The following is a 17,500-nucleotide window of genomic DNA, read 5'->3' as shown; positions in this document are numbered from 1 at the left end:
TATGTAATTCGTCAGTTATTTTTTATTTTCTTTCGCCAGTAGAGAAGGCTAAGCACTGCTAGTACTGCTAGTACAGTATTCAGGAGCTGCCAAGTAGCAAGACTATTGGAGTCCAGAATAGCGACACTGCCCTCTGGTGGTTAAATAAAAGAAACTGTCATTGAACCCATTGAAATTAGGCGATCTCAGTGGAGAAATATTGTCAAAGAGGAAAAAGGAAGAAGGGACGTAACACAGTGTGTACATTAATACAAATGAGTGCAGTGAATGAAGTAATTGCAGAAACTTCTGAAGTGAAGAAGTAGATGAATATTCAGAAAATGAAGGAATATAAGGAAACTGAACAATTAACTGTGAAAATGGCAACCATTGGTCGAGTACCAGAGTTTGAGGCTACAAAAGAGGATTTTGATTCCTATTTGGAGCGTTTTGAGCGTTGGCTGGCTGCAAATGAAATCAAAGATGGAAAGAAAGCAGACGTATTTCTCAGTGTTTTGGGTCCAACTGAGTATGGAATGCTGAAAGGTCTTATTGAACCAATGAAAGCAGTGGAGTTGAACTATGCAGAACTGACTGAAACTCTTTCAAGGTATTTCAAGCCTAAGCCAATTCTCATTGCAGAACGTTTCAGATTTTACCAACGTCACCAGAGTCAACGGGAAACCGTGGCTGACTACATCCTTGCTTTGAAAAGGCTGGCAAGTACATGTGAGTTTGCACGATTTCTTGATGATGCTCTCCGAGACAAGTTTGTATGTGGTCTCACAGGTGAAGCATATCACAGAAGGCTCCTGTCAGAGAAGGACCTGACCTTTAAGAAAGCCTGTGATATAGCACTTGGACTCGAGCTTGCCCACAGGGATACTATTGAGCCATCGGGACATGCAGAACGTCAGAAAGGTGTTCACAAGGTCAGTGATGCACGTGGTGAAAAAAGCTCACAAAAGTCACACTTTTTTCAGTCCCGTCCTCAAGGTTACACAAGAACAAAGCAGCCCACATCTCAAAGGTCTAAGCCAAGTTGCTACAGATGTGGGGGAGATAATCATCAGCACAGTGAATGTTGATTCCAAAAGGAAAAGTGCCACAATTGTGGAAAGGTTGGACATTTACAGAGAGTGTGTAAAGCCTCGAAACGCACAGCAAGAGTGCACAAAGTGTCAGACGCAGCACAAGACGAGGAAGGTACAACTGAAACAGTATTGGAACTGTTCACAGTGTACACAGCTCAACAACTAAAAGATGGAATCTATCTCAACATGGAGTTAGCGGGAAAACCAGTAAAAATGCAGCTGGACACCGGAGCGTCTGTATCTCTGGTTCCAGAGAGACTCTACAAAGAAAAACTGAAAGAGTGCCCTCTTCAGCCCGCGTCCATCCGCCTTTCTTCATACACTGGTGACACTATTCCTGTGTTAGTGCAGATCCAGGTACCAGTCCGGTATGAGGGGAAGGAGTGGACGCTACCGCTTGTCATTGTTAAAGTAGAAAAATCAGCCTTGCTATGCAGAAACTGGCCACAAAAGATCAAGTTGAACTGGGGAGAAATCTTCAGTCTGAGAAATGACAAACCAGTGAGTCAGGCTACACTCACTAACATGCTGGAGAAGCACAAAGAACTTTTCAAAGATGGCTACGGTGAAATACAAGACTTCACAGCAAAAGTCAGAGTGCAAGAAGGAACCAAGCCTATCTTTCACAAACCACGTCCAGTTCCCTATGCTCTTAAGGAAGCAGTAGAGAAGGAACTGGACCGCCTACAGAAGAATAACATAATCACGAAAGTAGCGAGGAGCGACTGGGCCGCTCCGATTGTTGTGGTCCCAAAGAAAGACAAGACCGTCAGAATGTGCGGTGACTACAAGGTCACAGTAAATCGCTGCATACTACCAGAGGAATATCCACTACCAAACGCTGAAGATCTGTTTGCCACTCTAGCTGGTGGGAAGGTTTTCAGTAAGCTGGACCTGGCATTCGCTTATCAGCAACTGAAGCTGGATCCGGAGTCAGAACAGTATCTGACCATCAATACACACAAGGGGCTATTCAGATTCAATCGCTTGGCCTATGGAATCTCGACAGCTCCAGCGATATTCCACACACAATGGATCAGATCTTGGACGGTATAGACAATGTTGTGTGCTTCATGGACGACATCCTCGTGTCAGCACCAAACATTGCAGAGCACCTTGTAGTGCTGGACAAAGTGATGTCAAGACTGGAGAAATACGGAGTGAGAATGAAACGCAGCAAGTGTGAGTTCCTCCAGGACTCAGTGGAGTATCTCGGATACAAGATTGATGCACAAGGCCTGCACCCAACCAACAGCAAGGTGGAAGCAATCGTAAACGCACCAGCACCCACAAATATCTCAGAGCTGAGGTCATTTTTGGGGCTCCTGAACTATTACGGAAAGTTTGTGGCAAACTTGTCCACATTGTTGCATCCGCTTCACCAACTGCTGCAGGCCGATACAAAGTGGAATTGGTCCCCACAATGCGAAGAAGCATTCAAGATGTGCAAACAGCGTCTGCTAAAGAGCAAGTGGCTTGCCCACTATAACACAGAGATGAAGCTGAGACTCGCTTGTGATGCATCTCCATACGGAGTAGGAGCCGTCATCTCACATGTTCTACCGCCAGGTGAAGAACACCCTATTGCATTTGCATCACGGACTCTGTCACCAAGTGAGAAAAATTATGCTCAAATTGAGAAGGAAGCCCTGAGCATAATATTTGGAGTGAAGAAGTTTCACAAATACCTCTACGGAAGGAAGTTCCAACTGCTGACAGATCACAAGCCTCTGTTGGCCATCCTTGGACCAAAATCAGCTATACCAACTCTTGCTGCACTTCGAATGCAACGTTGGGCTCTGATATTGTTAGCCTACGACTACGAGATTGAGTACAGACGATCCAGTGATCACGCAAATGCCGATGCACTATCAAGACTACCATGCAATAGTGACTCCGACAGTGAAGATGATAGAGCAGTCTTCCAGATCTCTCTCATTGATGAACTGCCCATATCTGCTTCTGACATAGCAGAGGAAACAAGGAAAGACCCAGTGCTTTCCAAAGTCTTGGACTTAACATTAGGCGGTTGGCCAACCTTTGTAAATTACGATAACCTTCGTCCATTCATCGACAAGAAAGACCAGTTGTCCACTGATCAAGGGTGTGTTCTGTGGGGATCAAGGGTGGTGGTACCTCACAAATTCCAGAGGAGACTGCTATCTGACCTGCATGAGGGACATCCAGGGATCACTCGAATGAAAGCACTCGCTCGCAGTTATCTGTGGTGGCCTGGACTGGATCAGGACATTCAACAGCATGTAGGCCACTGCTCACCTTGTGAAGCTGTTCGCAACAAGCCTGCTGCTGCACCTCTTCATCCATGGTCCTGGGCTGCTACACCTTGGGAACGCATCCATGTGGATTACGCCGAAATTGACAAGCAACATTTCCTTGTTGTCGTCGATGTCCATTCCAAGTGGATGGAAGTGTTCCCTACTCAACTGACCACAGCTGAGAAGACCATCAATCTTCTCAGACACCTGTTTGCATCCTTTGGACTAGTCAAGGAGCTCGTATCGGACAATGGCCCCCCGTTCACGTCAAACGATTTTGAAATGTTTCTCAAGAACAACGGAGTAAGGCACATCCTGTCACCACCTTACCATCCGGCATCAAACGGAGCAGCGGAGAGAGCCGTGCAAACCTTTAAGAAGGCCTGGACTAGACTCGAGGTTCAGTCTGTGCCCATCCACCAAAGGCTTCCCCGGTTCCTGTTTACTTACCGTAACACCCCACACACAGTAACGGAATGTACACCAGCTGAACTGTTTCTGAAACGCCAACCACGTACCCGCCTGACATTGTTGAAACCAGACTTGTCAAGCACTGTGGCAAAGCACCAGCTACAGCAGAAGAAAGCTCATGACAGACACTCAAAGACTGTCAGAGAATTCAAAGAGGAAGAGAGGGTGATGGTACGTGATTTCAGACACCCCAAGCGCCTGTGGAACTCAGGTGTGATCTTGCAACGCAGAGGACCTTTAACTTACCAAGTCCAAATTGGTCATCGCCAGGTCAACGTTCATGTGGATCATCTGCTACGGTCCAACGCCCCAGCAAAGACATGCCGAGAGAACAAGAACAATAACGACCCCCAGGACTATTCTCCTGACTGTGGATGTACGGGAGAGACAGAGCCTGACCTTCCACCCGAACCTGGCCCACCACAGGAAGCCCAAGAGGAGCGGAGATATCCTATTCAACAGCGAAGGGCACCTCAAAAGCTTGACCTGTGAGTTGAGCTGGTTAAGGAGGTAACGGACAGTAAAACAAACACTTTAATATGTCCTAGATAAAAGGAAAGAAAAAGGACATTACCTGGGTTAGTTATTAGGACACAAACTCCATCTTCGGGGCAGAATAATCCCCTGGATTTGTGCTGGGCTCTGAAAAGTCTGCTTCAACCCAGTAGTTGAAAAATGTTTAAGAATGCATTGTTCAGATATTGCTTTAGTAGTTACCTAACATATTTACCTTGTTCTCTGGGAGTTAAACACTATGGGGGAGGAGTGTAGTATCTGGGATCTACATCTGTTTATATTAGTTACTGTGCTGTTACTAAGCAGTAATGCATTACGTCAGTGTTACGTTACTACACCTAATAGGAAATGCGCACTGGAATGCCGGGAACTGTAGAGCACGAGGGGTTTTGACTAAACGAAAACTAACTGTACTCCCGTCTCCTGCCTGGTCATTTCTCCACAACACAAATATTACAGTGGCGACGAGGTGATTAAACTACATAAATGGACATTGCTTGAAGGGAAGAATGTTGCGTGAGTAATGAAACTCAAAATAATTATGTAATTCGTCAGTTATTTTTTATTTTCTTTCGCCAGTAGAGAAGGCTAAGCACTGCTAGTACTGCTAGTACAGTATTCAGGAGCTGCCAAGTAGCAAGACTATTGGAGTCCAGAATAGCGACACTGCCCTCTGGTGGTTAAATAAAAGAAACTGTCATTGAACCCATTGAAATTAGGCGATCTCAGTGGAGAAATATTGTCAAGGGGAAAAAAAGGAAGAAGGGACGTAACACAGTGTGTACATTAATACAAATGAGTGCAGTGAATGAAGTAATTGCAGAAACTTCTGAAGTGAAGAAGTAGATGAATATTCAGAAAATGAAGGAATATAAGGAAACTGAACAATTAACTGTGAAAATGGCAACCATTGGTCGAGTACCAGAGTTTGAGGCTACAAAAGAGGATTTTGATTCCTATTTGGAGCGTTTTGAGCGTTGGCTGGCTGCAAATGAAATCAAAGATGGAAAGAAAGCAGACGTATTTCTCAGTGTTTTGGGTCCAACTGAGTATGGAATGCTGAAAGGTCTTATTGAACCAATGAAAGCAGTGGAGTTGAACTATGCAGAACTGACTGAAACTCTTTCAAGGTATTTCAAGCCTAAGCCAATTCTCATTGCAGAACGTTTCAGATTTTACCAACGTCACCAGAGTCAAGGGGAAACCGTGGCTGACTACATCCTTGCTTTGAAAAGGCTGGCAAGTACATGTGAGTTTGCACGATTTCTTGATGATGCTCTCCGAGACAAGTTTGTATGTGGTCTCACAGGTGAAGCATATCACAGAAGGCTCCTGTCAGAGAAGGACCTGACCTTTAAGAAAGCCTGTGATATAGCACTTGGACTCGAGCTTGCCCACAGGGATACTATTGAGCCATCGGGACATGCAGAACGTCAGAAAGGTGTTCACAAGGTCAGTGATGCACGTGGTGAAAAAAGCTCACAAAAGTCACACTTTTTTCAGTCCCGTCCTCAAGGTTACACAAGAACAAAGCAGCCCACATCTCAAAGGTCTAAGCCAAGTTGCTACAGATGTGGGGGAGATAATCATCAGCACAGTGAATGTTGATTCCAAAAGGAAAAGTGCCACAATTGTGGAAAGGTTGGACATTTACAGAGAGTGTGTAAAGCCTCGAAACGCACAGCAAGAGTGCACAAAGTGTCAGACGCAGCACAAGACGAGGAAGGTACAACTGAAACAGTATTGGAACTGTTCACAGTGTACACAGCTCAACAACTAAAAGATGGAATCTATCTCAACATGGAGTTAGCGGGAAAACCAGTAAAAATGCAGCTGGACACCGGAGCGTCTGTATCTCTGGTTCCAGAGAGACTCTACAAAGAAAAACTGAAAGAGTGCCCTCTTCAGCCCGCGTCCATCCGCCTTTCTTCATACACTGGTGACACTATTCCTGTGTTAGTGCAGATCCAGGTACCAGTCCGGTATGAGGGGAAGGAGTGGACGCTACCGCTTGTCATTGTTAAAGTAGAAAAATCAGCCTTGCTATGCAGAAACTGGCCACAAAAGATCAAGTTGAACTGGGGAGAAATCTTCAGTCTGAGAAATGACAAACCAGTGAGTCAGGCTACACTCACTAACATGCTGGAGAAGCACAAAGAACTTTTCAAAGATGGCTACGGTGAAATACAAGACTTCACAGCAAAAGTCAGAGTGCAAGAAGGAACCAAGCCTATCTTTCACAAACCACGTCCAGTTCCCTATGCTCTTAAGGAAGCAGTAGAGAAGGAACTGGACCGCCTACAGAAGAATAACATAATCACGAAAGTACCGAGGAGCGACTGGGCCGCTCCGATTGTTGTGGTCCCAAAGAAAGACAAGACCGTCAGAATGTGCGGTGACTACAAGGTCACAGTAAATCGCTGCATACTACCAGAGGAATATCCACTACCAAACGCTGAAGATCTGTTTGCCACTCTAGCTGGTGGGAAGGTTTTCAGTAAGCTGGACCTGGCATTCGCTTATCAGCAACTGAAGCTGGATCCGGAGTCAGAACAGTATCTGACCATCAATACACACAAGGGGCTATTCAGATTCAATCGCTTGGCCTATGGAATCTCGACAGCTCCAGCGATATTCCACACACAATGGATCAGATCTTGGACGGTATAGACAATGTTGTGTGCTTCATGGACGACATCCTCGTGTCAGCACCAAACATTGCAGAGCACCTTGTAGTGCTGGACAAAGTGATGTCAAGACTGGAGAAATACGGAGTGAGAATGAAACGCAGCAAGTGTGAGTTCCTCCAGGACTCAGTGGAGTATCTCGGATACAAGATTGATGCACAAGGCCTGCACCCAACCAACAGCAAGGTGGAAGCAATCGTAAACGCACCAGCACCCACAAATATCTCAGAGCTGAGGTCATTTTTGGGGCTCCTGAACTATTACGGAAAGTTTGTGGCAAACTTGTCCACATTGTTGCATCCGCTTCACCAACTGCTGCAGGCCGATACAAAGTGGAATTGGTCCCCACAATGCGAAGAAGCATTCAAGATGTGCAAACAGCGTCTGCTAAAGAGCAAGTGGCTTGCCCACTATAACACAGAGATGAAGCTGAGACTCGCTTGTGATGCATCTCCATACGGAGTAGGAGCCGTCATCTCACATGTTCTACCGCCAGGTGAAGAACACCCTATTGCATTTGCATCACGGACTCTGTCACCAAGTGAGAAAAATTATGCTCAAATTGAGAAGGAAGCCCTGAGCATAATATTTGGAGTGAAGAAGTTTCACAAATACCTCTACGGAAGGAAGTTCCAACTGCTGACAGATCACAAGCCTCTGTTGGCCATCCTTGGACCAAAATCAGCTATACCAACCCTTGCTGCACTTCGAATGCAACGTTGGGCTCTGATATTGTTAGCCTACGACTACGAGATTGAGTACAGACGATCCAGTGATCACGCAAATGCCGATGCACTATCAAGACTACCATGCAATAGTGACTCCGACAGTGAAGATGATAGAGCAGCCTTCCAGATCTCTCTCATTGATGAACTGCCCATATCTGCTTCTGACATAGCAGAGGAAACAAGGAAAGACCCAGTGCTTTCCAAAGTCTTGGACTTAACATTAGGCGGTTGGCCAACCTTCGTAAATTACGATAACCTTCGTCCATTCATCGACAAGAAAGACCAGTTGTCCACTGATCAAGGGTGTGTTCTGTGGGGATCAAGGGTGGTGGTACTTCACAAATTCCAGAGGAGACTGCTATCTGACCTGCATGAGGGACATCCAGGGATCACTCGAATGAAAGCACTCGCTCGCAGTTATCTGTGGTGGCCTGGACTGGATCAGGACATTCAACAGCATGTAGGCCACTGCTCACCTTGTGAAGCTGTTCGCAACAAGCCTGCTGCTGCACCTCTTCATCCATGGTCCTGGGCTGCTACACCTTGGGAACGCATCCATGTGGATTACGCCGAAATTGACAAGCAACATTTCCTTGTTGTCGTCGATGTCCATTCCAAGTGGATGGAAGTGTTCCCTACTCAACTGACCACAGCTGAGAAGACCATCAATCTTCTCAGACACCTGTTTGCATCCTTTGGACTAGTCAAGGAGCTCGTATCGGACAATGGCCCCCCGTTCACGTCAAACGATTTTGAAATGTTTCTCAAGAACAACGGAGTAAGGCACATCCTGTCACCACCTTACCATCCGGCATCAAACGGAGCAGCGGAGAGAGCCGTGCAAACCTTTAAGAAGGCCTGGACTAGACTCGAGGTTCAGTCTGTGCCCATCCACCAAAGGCTTCCCCGGTTCCTGTTTACTTACCGTAACACCCCACACACAGTAACGGAATGTACACCAGCTGAACTGTTTCTGAAACGCCAACCACGTACCCGCCTGACATTGTTGAAACCAGACTTGTCAAGCACTGTGGCAAAGCACCAGCTACAGCAGAAGAAAGCTCATGACAGACACTCAAAGACTGTCAGAGAATTCAAAGAGGAAGAGAGGGTGATGGTACGTGATTTCAGACACCCCAAGCGCCTGTGGAACTCAGGTGTGATCTTGCAACGCAGAGGACCTTTAACTTACCAAGTCCAAATTGGTCATCGCCAGGTCAACGTTCATGTGGATCATCTGCTACGGTCCAACGCCCCAGCAAAGACATGCCGAGAGAACAAGAACAATAACGACCCCCAGGACTATTCTCCTGACTGTGGATGTACGGGAGAGACAGAGCCTGACCTTCCACCCGAACCTGGCCCACCACAGGAAGCCCAAGAGGAGCGGAGATATCCTATTCGTCAGCGAAGGGCACCTCAAAAGCTTGACCTGTGAGTTGAGCTGGTTAAGGAGGTAACGGACAGTAAAACAAACACTTTAATATGTCCTAGATAAAAGGAAAGAAAAAGGACATTACCTGGGTTAGTTATTAGGACACAAAATCCATCTTCGGGGCAGAATAATCCCCTGGATTTGTGCTGGGCTCTGAAAAGTCTGCTTCAACCCAGTAGTTGAAAAATGTTTAAGAATGCATTGTTCAGATATTGCATTAGTAGTTACCTAACATATTTACCTTGTTCTCTGGGAGTTAAACACTATGGGGGAGGAGTGTAGTATCTGGGATCTACATCTGTTTATATTAGTTACTGTGCTGTTACTAAGCAGTAATGCATTACGTCAGTGTTACGTTACTACACCTAATAGGAAATGCGCACTGGAATGCCGGGAACTGTAGAGCACGAGGGGTTTTGACTAAACGAAAACTAACTGTACTCCCGTCTCCTGCCTGGTCATTTCTCCACAACACAAATATTACACTCTCTCTCTCTACCCTCTCTCTCTACCCTCTCTCTCTCTACACACTCTCTCTCTCTCTAACCTCTCTCTCTCTACCCTCTCTCTCTCTACCCGCTCTCTCTCTACCCTCTCTCTCTCTCTCTCTCTCTCTCTACCCTCTCTCTCTCTCTCTCTCACTCTCTCTCTACCCTATCTCTCTCTCTCTCTAACCCCTCTCTCTCTGCCTACCCTCCCTTTCGCTCTACCCTATCTCTTCCCACTCTCTCTCTCTACACTCTCTCTCTCTCTCCACCCACTCTCTCTCTACACTCTCTCTCTCTATATATAATCCCTCTCTCTCTCTGCCTACCCTCCCTCTCTCTCTACCCTCTCTCTCTCTCTACCCTATCTCTTCCCACTCTCTCTCTCTCTCTCTCTACCCTCTCTCTCTACCCCCTCTCTCTCTACACACTCTCTCTCTCTCTACCCTCTCTCTCTCTCTCTCTCTCTCTCTCTCTCTACCCTCTCTTCATCTCTCTCTCTCTCTCTACCCTCTCTCTCTCTCTACACACACTCTCTCTCTCTAACCTCTCTCTCTACACTCTCTCCCTCTCTCCACCCTCTCTCTCTCTACCCTCTCTCTCTCTAACCCCTCTCTCTCTGCTTACCCTCCCACTCTCTCTACCCTCTCTCTCTCTCCACCCTATCTCTTCCCACTCTCTCTCTCTCTACCCTCTCTCTCTATACACACTCTCTCTCTCTAACCTCTATCTCTACCCTCTCTCTCTCTCTACTCTCTCTCTCTCTGTGTCTCTCTCTCTCTCTGTGTGTGTGTCTCTCAAATTCAAATTCAAATTCAAGCTGCTTTATTGCCAAATCAACAATGTATACAATACACATTGTAACACAATTATAAATGATAGCAAATAATAATATAAAATGGTAGTAAATAATAATACAAAATTAAATACAATAACAATAAAATGGTAACAGTCAACAGTAGAAATGTAATAAATATAAAATCAAATATGGAAAATGAAACTATAACTAACTTATAACTAAATAACGGTCATCTTCTCCTTTATATCAGTACTACAACTACAATCATCATTACTACGACTACTACTACCATCACTAAACTGTTATCACTACCATTACCACCCACATTTGGAATGATAAACAGTAATAGTAATAACAATAATAGCAATAATAAGTAAGTTACTGCTTATTATGCAGATGTTATTATTCAGTGTCCCTCAGGCTATGGCAGGAAAATACATATTTGGCTGCAAGAGGAGCCATTGCTCCTTCGCCCATGAGTATTCTTAGTTTTTCCTCTGGGTTCAATTTGCAAAAATTTGGAATATATGTAGTCATTTCTGGGAATAATGAATCTCTTTGTGAGGAATATTTATCACAGTAAAGGAGAAAGTGCATCTCTGTCTCTACCTCCCCTGTCATGCAGTGATCACATACACGTTCCTCTTTGGGTAGCCATGTCTTTTTATGTCTGCCGGTTTCTATTGCCAATCGGTGGTCACTCAGCCTGTACTTGGTAAGGATCTGTCTCTGCTTCGTATCTCTGACAGAGTAGAGATAATCAGCCAATTCATATTCTCTGTTTAGGGTCAGATAGTAATTTAGTCGGCTTTGGGATTTTGTTTCGTTTTTCCAGTATTGTAAATATGATTCCTTTGATTGGTTCATGATTTTGCTTATTGGAATTCTTTCTTTTGAAGCAGTGCTGGTGTCAGCTTGGTTGGTGAGGTCCAACACCAGCTGACTGAGAGGGCTCGTTTCTGGGCTCAGCACTTGGGTTTGAAGTGATTTAAATTGCAGACTTCAATTTGGACTTGAATTTAGATGTAGCCAAAATTTTTACCTCTTGCGACGAGCAATCCCGTATCCGGGAGCGTAATCATAGCCTCAAACGCATTAGCATAACGCAGCGGACATAAATACCCCTAGAAACTTTTCCTATTCATGAAAATCGCAAATCAAATGAAATAAATATATTCAAACACAAAACTTAGCCTTTTGTTAAGGATCTTTTCTGTATTTTCATTATTACTGGAAAACGGCCCAATTCTACATGCATTTGGTGGTGTATTTCTCTGGACTTGTAGGATTTTCCGACAAAATTCTGCATGTAGGGTTTCAATTGGATGTTTGTCCCACATTTTAAAGTCCAGTTTATTGAGTGGCCCCAAACCTCACTTCCATAAAGAGCTATTGGTAGGATTACACTGTCAGATATTTTAGTCCAAATTCTAATTGGGATGTTGATTTTGAATAGTTTCATTTTTATTGCATACATTGCTCTGCGGGCTTTTTCTTTGAGCGCATTCACTGCCATATTAAAGTTTCCCGATGCAGATATGGTCAGACCAAGGTAGGTGTAATTTTTTGTGTGTTCAATTAAGGTGTTGTTCAGGGTGAATTTATATTTGTGTTTCTGACATTGTTTTTTTGGGGGAAATTCATGATTTTAGTTTTTGGGAAATTTACTGCCAGGGCCCAATTATGGCAATATTGCTCCAGAATATTAATGTTCTGTTGAAGACCTTCTTTGGTTGGTGATAGAAGTACCAAGTCATCAGCATATAGCAAGTACTTCACCTCTGTGTCAAATAGTGTGAGTCCTGGGGCTGGAGATTGGTCCAACATGTCTGCTAATTCATTGATATAAATGTTGAAAAGATTTGGACTCAAACTGCAGCCTTGTCTCACACCTCGACATTGTGAAAAAAATTATGTTCTTTGGTTTTTGATTTTTATTGCACACTTGTTTTCTGTGTACATACATTTTATTAAGTCATATACCTTACCACCAAGCCCACTTTGTAGAATGTTGTAGAATAGCCCTTCGTGCCAAATCGAATCAAATGCTTTTTTAAAGTCAATAAAGCAAGCAAAGATTTTGCCCTCTTTTTTTTGGTGGACGTGTTTATTAATTAGTGTGTGTAAGGTGTGTATATATGGTCAGTAGTGCGATGGTTAGGAAGAAAGCCAATTTGACATTTACTTATTACTTTTTTTTCTTTAAGAAAGGTTTGAATTCTTGATGCTACAGAAAATCTTTCCCAAGTTACTGTTTACGCAAATTCCCCTGTAATTATTGGGGTCTGATTTGTCTCCATTTTTGTGGATAGGGGAGATGAGCCCCTGGTTCCAGACATCAGGGAAGCAGCCAGAAGTTAAAACCATGTTGAACAATTTAAGCACAGCATTTTGCAACTCAGGTGTGCTGTTTTTCAGCATTTCATTTCTGATGTTGTCTAGACCACAAGCCTTCTTTGATTTAATAGATTTTAGCTTTTCATTTAGTTCTTGTTGGGTTATTGGGTAATCTAATGGATTTTGGTTGTTTTTAATTACTGATTCAAGGATGTTCAATTTTTCTTTAATTTCTAATTGGTTCTGTTGTAAGTCTTTTTGTGGGATGTTTTTGTATAGATTATCAAAATGAGTTTTCCAAATTCCTACATCTTGTATGGCTATTTCTTGTGGCTTTGTTGTGCTTAAATTGTTCCACATGTCCCAGAACTGATTTTGGTCAATTGCGTTTTCAATTTCATGAAGTGTCTTGTTGGTATAATTCAATTTCTTGCATTTCAGTGTTTGTTTATACTGTTTGAGTGTCAAAGTATTCATATCGTAGCTCTGGGTTGTTTTGCTGCTTATGTTTTTTGTTTGACATTTGTCTTAGGTGTTTTCTAATTGTTTTACATTCATTATCAAACCATTTGTCAGAAACATTTAGATTTTTGCTTCTGATGTTGCATTTCTTTGGTTTTCTCAAATTTGCTTTCGATGCTGCTTTTTGGAATATGCAGTTAATGTTTTGAGTAGCTGAATTGACACCATCTTTATTGTTTTGGTACCGTGAGTTATTGAAAAACTGTATAGAGTTCATCATTTCATTTGAGTTCAATGTTTCAATGAATCTCTCTGCACTGTTTGGAGCCCATCTGTACGATTGGTTTATGTTGTAGAGTTTATTGGGCTGTTTTTTTGAATGAATATTGCCGGTTAATTTCTTCAGAAACACGTTGATCTGACAATGGTGTCTGTGGTCTGACAGTGAATGCACTAATGGAGGAGGGGTCAATGTCAGTGATGGCATAATCGACTACACTTGTCCCAAGAGCTGAGCAGTAAGTAAACTGACCTAAAGAGTCCCCTCTGATTCTACCATTAAGCAAGTACAGGCCTAAGGCTCGACAGAGATGTACTAACTTGTAATGGTTTTCTTGATGAGAAGGAGAGTCGGACCAAAATGCAGCGTGTCGATTGCGATCCATGTTTTAATAAACAAACGTAAAACACGAATCAATACAAACACTACAAAATAAAGGACGTAATGAACGTAACGAAAACCTAAACAGCCTATCTGGTGAAAACACATAGACAGGAACAATCACCCACGAAATACAAAGTGAAACTCAGGCTACCTAAATACGGTTTCCAATCCGAGACAACGAGAATCACCTGACTCAGATTGAGAACCGCCTCAGGCAGCCAAGCCTATACTAGACACACCCCTAATCAACCACAATCCCAATGCCTACAAAAACCCCAATAAGACAATACAATAACCCCATGTCACACCCTGGCCTGAACAAATAATTAAAGAAAACACAAAATACTAAGACCAAGGCGTGACAGAACCCCCCCCCCCCCCCCCCCTAAGGTGCGGACTCCCGGACGCACCTCAAAACCATAGGGAGGGTCCGGGTGGGCGTCTGTCCATGGTGGCGGCTCCGGCTCGGGACGTGGACCCCACTTCATTAATGTCCTAGTTCCTCCCCTTCGCGTCCTGGGATAATCCACCCTCACCGCCGACCATGGCCTAATAGTCCTCACCCAGAACCCCACAGAACTGAGGAGCAGCTCGTGACTGAGGGGCATCTCGGGACTGAGGGACAGCTCGGGACTGAGGGACAGCTCGGGACTGAGGGACAGCTCGGGACTGAGGGACAGCTCGGGACTGAGGCAGCTCGGGACTGAGGGGCAGCCCGGAACTGAGGGCAAGCCCAGTACTGAGAGGAAGCCCAGGCAGGTAGTTGGATCTAGCAGATCCTGGCTGACTAGAGAATCTGGAAGAGTCTGGTCGACTGGCAGATCTGGAAGAGTCTGGTCGACTGGCAGATCTGGAAGAGTCTGGTCGACTGGCAGATCTGGAAGAGTCTGGTCGACTGGCAGATCTGGAAGAGTCTGGTCGACTGGCAGATCTGGAAGAGTCTGGTCGACTGGCAGATCTGGAAGAGTCTGGTCGACTGGCAGATCTGGAAGAGTCTGGTCGACTGGCAGATCTGGAAGAGTCTGGTTGACTGGCAGCTCTGGCTGCTCCATGCTGACTGGCTGCCCCATGCTGACTGGCAGCTCTGGCTGCTCCATGCTGACTGGCTGCTCCATGCTGACTGGCTGCTCTGACTGCTCCATGCTGACTGGCGGCCCTGGCTGCTCCATGCTGACTGGCGGCCCTGGCTGCTCCATGCTGACTGGCGGCTCTGGCGGCTCCTTGCAGACTGGCAGCTCTGGCGGCTCCTTGCAAACTGGCAGCTTTGGCGGCATCCTGCAGACTGGCAGCTCTGGCAGCTCCTTGCAGACTGGCAGCTCCTTGCAGACTGGCAGCTCTTTGCAGACTGGCAGTTCCGAACAGGCGGGAGACTCCGGCAGCGCTGTAGAGGCGGAAAGCTCTGACAGCGCTAAACAGGCGGGAGACTCCGACAGCGCTGAAGAGGAGGAAGGCTCTGGCAGCGCTGGACAGGCGAGGCGCACTGTAGGCCTGATGCGTGGTGCTGGCACTGGTGGTACTGGGCCGAGGACATGCACAGGAAGCCTGGTGCGGGGAGCTGCTACCGGAGGGCTGGGGTGTGGAGGTGGTACTGGAAAAACCGGACCGTGCAGGCGCACTGGAGCTCTTGAGCACCGAGCCTGCCCAACCTTACCTGGTTGAATGCTCACGGTCGCCCTGCCAGTGCGGCGAGGTGGAATAGCCCGCACTGGGCTATGCAGGCGAACCGGAGACACCGAGCGCAAGGCTGGTGCCATGTAAGCCGGCCCAAGGAGACGCACTGGGGACCAGCTGCGTAGAGCCGGCTTCATGGCATTAGGCTCAACGCTCAATCTAGCCCGGCCGACACGCAGAGCTGGAATATACCGCACCTGGCTATGCACCCGCACTGGAGACACCGTGCGCACCACTGCATAACACGGTGCCTGTCCGGTCTCTCTAGCCCCCCGGTAAGCACAGGGAGTTTGCGCAGGTCTCCTACCTGGCGTAGCCACACTCCCTGTTAGCCCCCCCCCCCAAGAAATGTTTGGGGCTGCCTCTCGGGCTTCCTTGCCAGCCGTGTTCCCTCATATCGCCGGCTCCTCTCTCCGGCTGCCTCTGCTCTCCTAAGTGCCTCCACCTGTTCCCATGGGAGGCGATCTCTTCCAGCCAGTATCTCCTCCCAAGTGTAACAGCCCTTGCCATCCAAAATGTCCTCCCATGTCCATTCCTCTTTACGCTGCTGTTGCTGCCTGTTGACACGCTGCTTGGTCCGTTGGTGGTGGGTGATTCTGTAACGGTTTTCTTGATGAGAAGGAGAGTCGGACCAAAATGCAGCGTGTCGATTGCGATCCTTGTTTTAATAAACAAACGTAAAACACGAATCAATACAAACACTACAAAATAAAGGACGTAATGAACGTAACGAAAACCTAAACAGCCTATCTGGTGAAAACACATAGACGGGAACAATCACCCACGAAATACAAAGTGAAACTCAGGCTACCTAAATACGGTTCCCAATCTGAGACAACGAGAATCACCTGACTCAGATTGAGAACCGCCTCAGGCAGCCAAGCCTATACTAGACACACCCCCTAATCAACCACAATCCCAATGCCTACAAAAACCCCAATAAGACAATACAATAACCCCATGTCACACCCTGGCCTGAACAAATAATTAAAGAAAACACAAAATACTAAGACCAAGGCGTGACATAACTCCTTTCCATTTTTGTTCAGTATTTGGTCAGGACTGTTTCTATTATTTATAATAGGGCTACTGTACAAAGAGGTGTGTCCAAATATGTGGTGGTTACCTCCCGCATCAGTGTAGTCAGGCTCAGAACCTGTTCTTGCATTGAAATCTCCACAAAGAAGCACTTTACCCTGTGCCTGAAATGTAATGATTTCTGTCTGGAGATTGTCAAAAAACTGATCATCATAATATGATGAATCTGAAGGAGGAGCATAAGCTGCACATATGTATACATCATTGTCACAATAGATTGTACCTTTGTTAAGTTTTAGTCAAATGTGAGTGGTACCTTTTTTCCTTTCATTCAGTGCTAAGTCCTGCTTATGCCAAATGATGATTCCACCTGAGTCTCGGCCCCATTTAACATGTTTATGTTTGATTGATGGTAGTAAACTTTCTCTATAGCCTGAGGGACACTGAGTATCTATGTCTCCACGACACCATGTTTCCAGTAGGATTATGATGTCATGTCCCTTGATGTTTTTAATCAATTCTGGATTTGTTGTTTTATAACCAAAATGTGAAGAGTATAGGCCCTAGATCTCATTTATAATAAGTGATATTCACTGGTTTGAGTAAAGTACATCGAAAAGAAGAAAAAAATACTATATATATATATATATATATATATATATATATATTGTGGCAAAGAAGGGGGTCGAGTGATAAATGGCAAATATGTGAGAGCAGAACTAATAAACGGGCTCTGCCCGATCACTAAAATGGCCACCCCTGTCAGAACTACAGATCACAAAATGGCCGACCGCCACAACTACAAGTCCCAGAAGCAAGGGGAACCCTCAGAAGGTGGAGCCGACCCACAGATAAAGG

General features: G+C 45.4%; 2 protein-coding genes across 2 annotated transcripts; both read left to right on the top strand.

Annotated features, from left to right (window-relative positions):
* Window positions 1–2,133: 2,133 nt before the first annotated feature.
* Window positions 2,134–4,312, top strand: LOC118965030 (uncharacterized protein K02A2.6-like). Its single transcript, XM_036981754.1, has one exon. It carries the CDS (start codon window positions 2,147–2,149, stop codon window positions 4,310–4,312), a length of 2,166 nt encoding a protein of 721 aa, XP_036837649.1. The 5' UTR covers window positions 2,134–2,146.
* Window positions 4,313–7,010: 2,698 nt separating this feature from the next.
* Window positions 7,011–9,189, top strand: LOC118965029 (uncharacterized protein K02A2.6-like). The gene has a single exon (XM_036981752.1). It carries the CDS (start codon window positions 7,024–7,026, stop codon window positions 9,187–9,189), a length of 2,166 nt encoding a protein of 721 aa, XP_036837647.1. The 5' UTR covers window positions 7,011–7,023.
* Window positions 9,190–17,500: the final 8,311 nt, after the last annotated feature.

Source organism: Oncorhynchus mykiss, chromosome 6 (assembly GCF_013265735.2).
Source record: "Oncorhynchus mykiss isolate Arlee chromosome 6, USDA_OmykA_1.1, whole genome shotgun sequence".
Taxonomy (NCBI): domain Eukaryota; kingdom Metazoa; phylum Chordata; class Actinopteri; order Salmoniformes; family Salmonidae; genus Oncorhynchus; species Oncorhynchus mykiss.
Note: the sequence above shows the minus strand (reverse complement) of the source record. Positions and strands in the feature narration are given on the sequence as shown.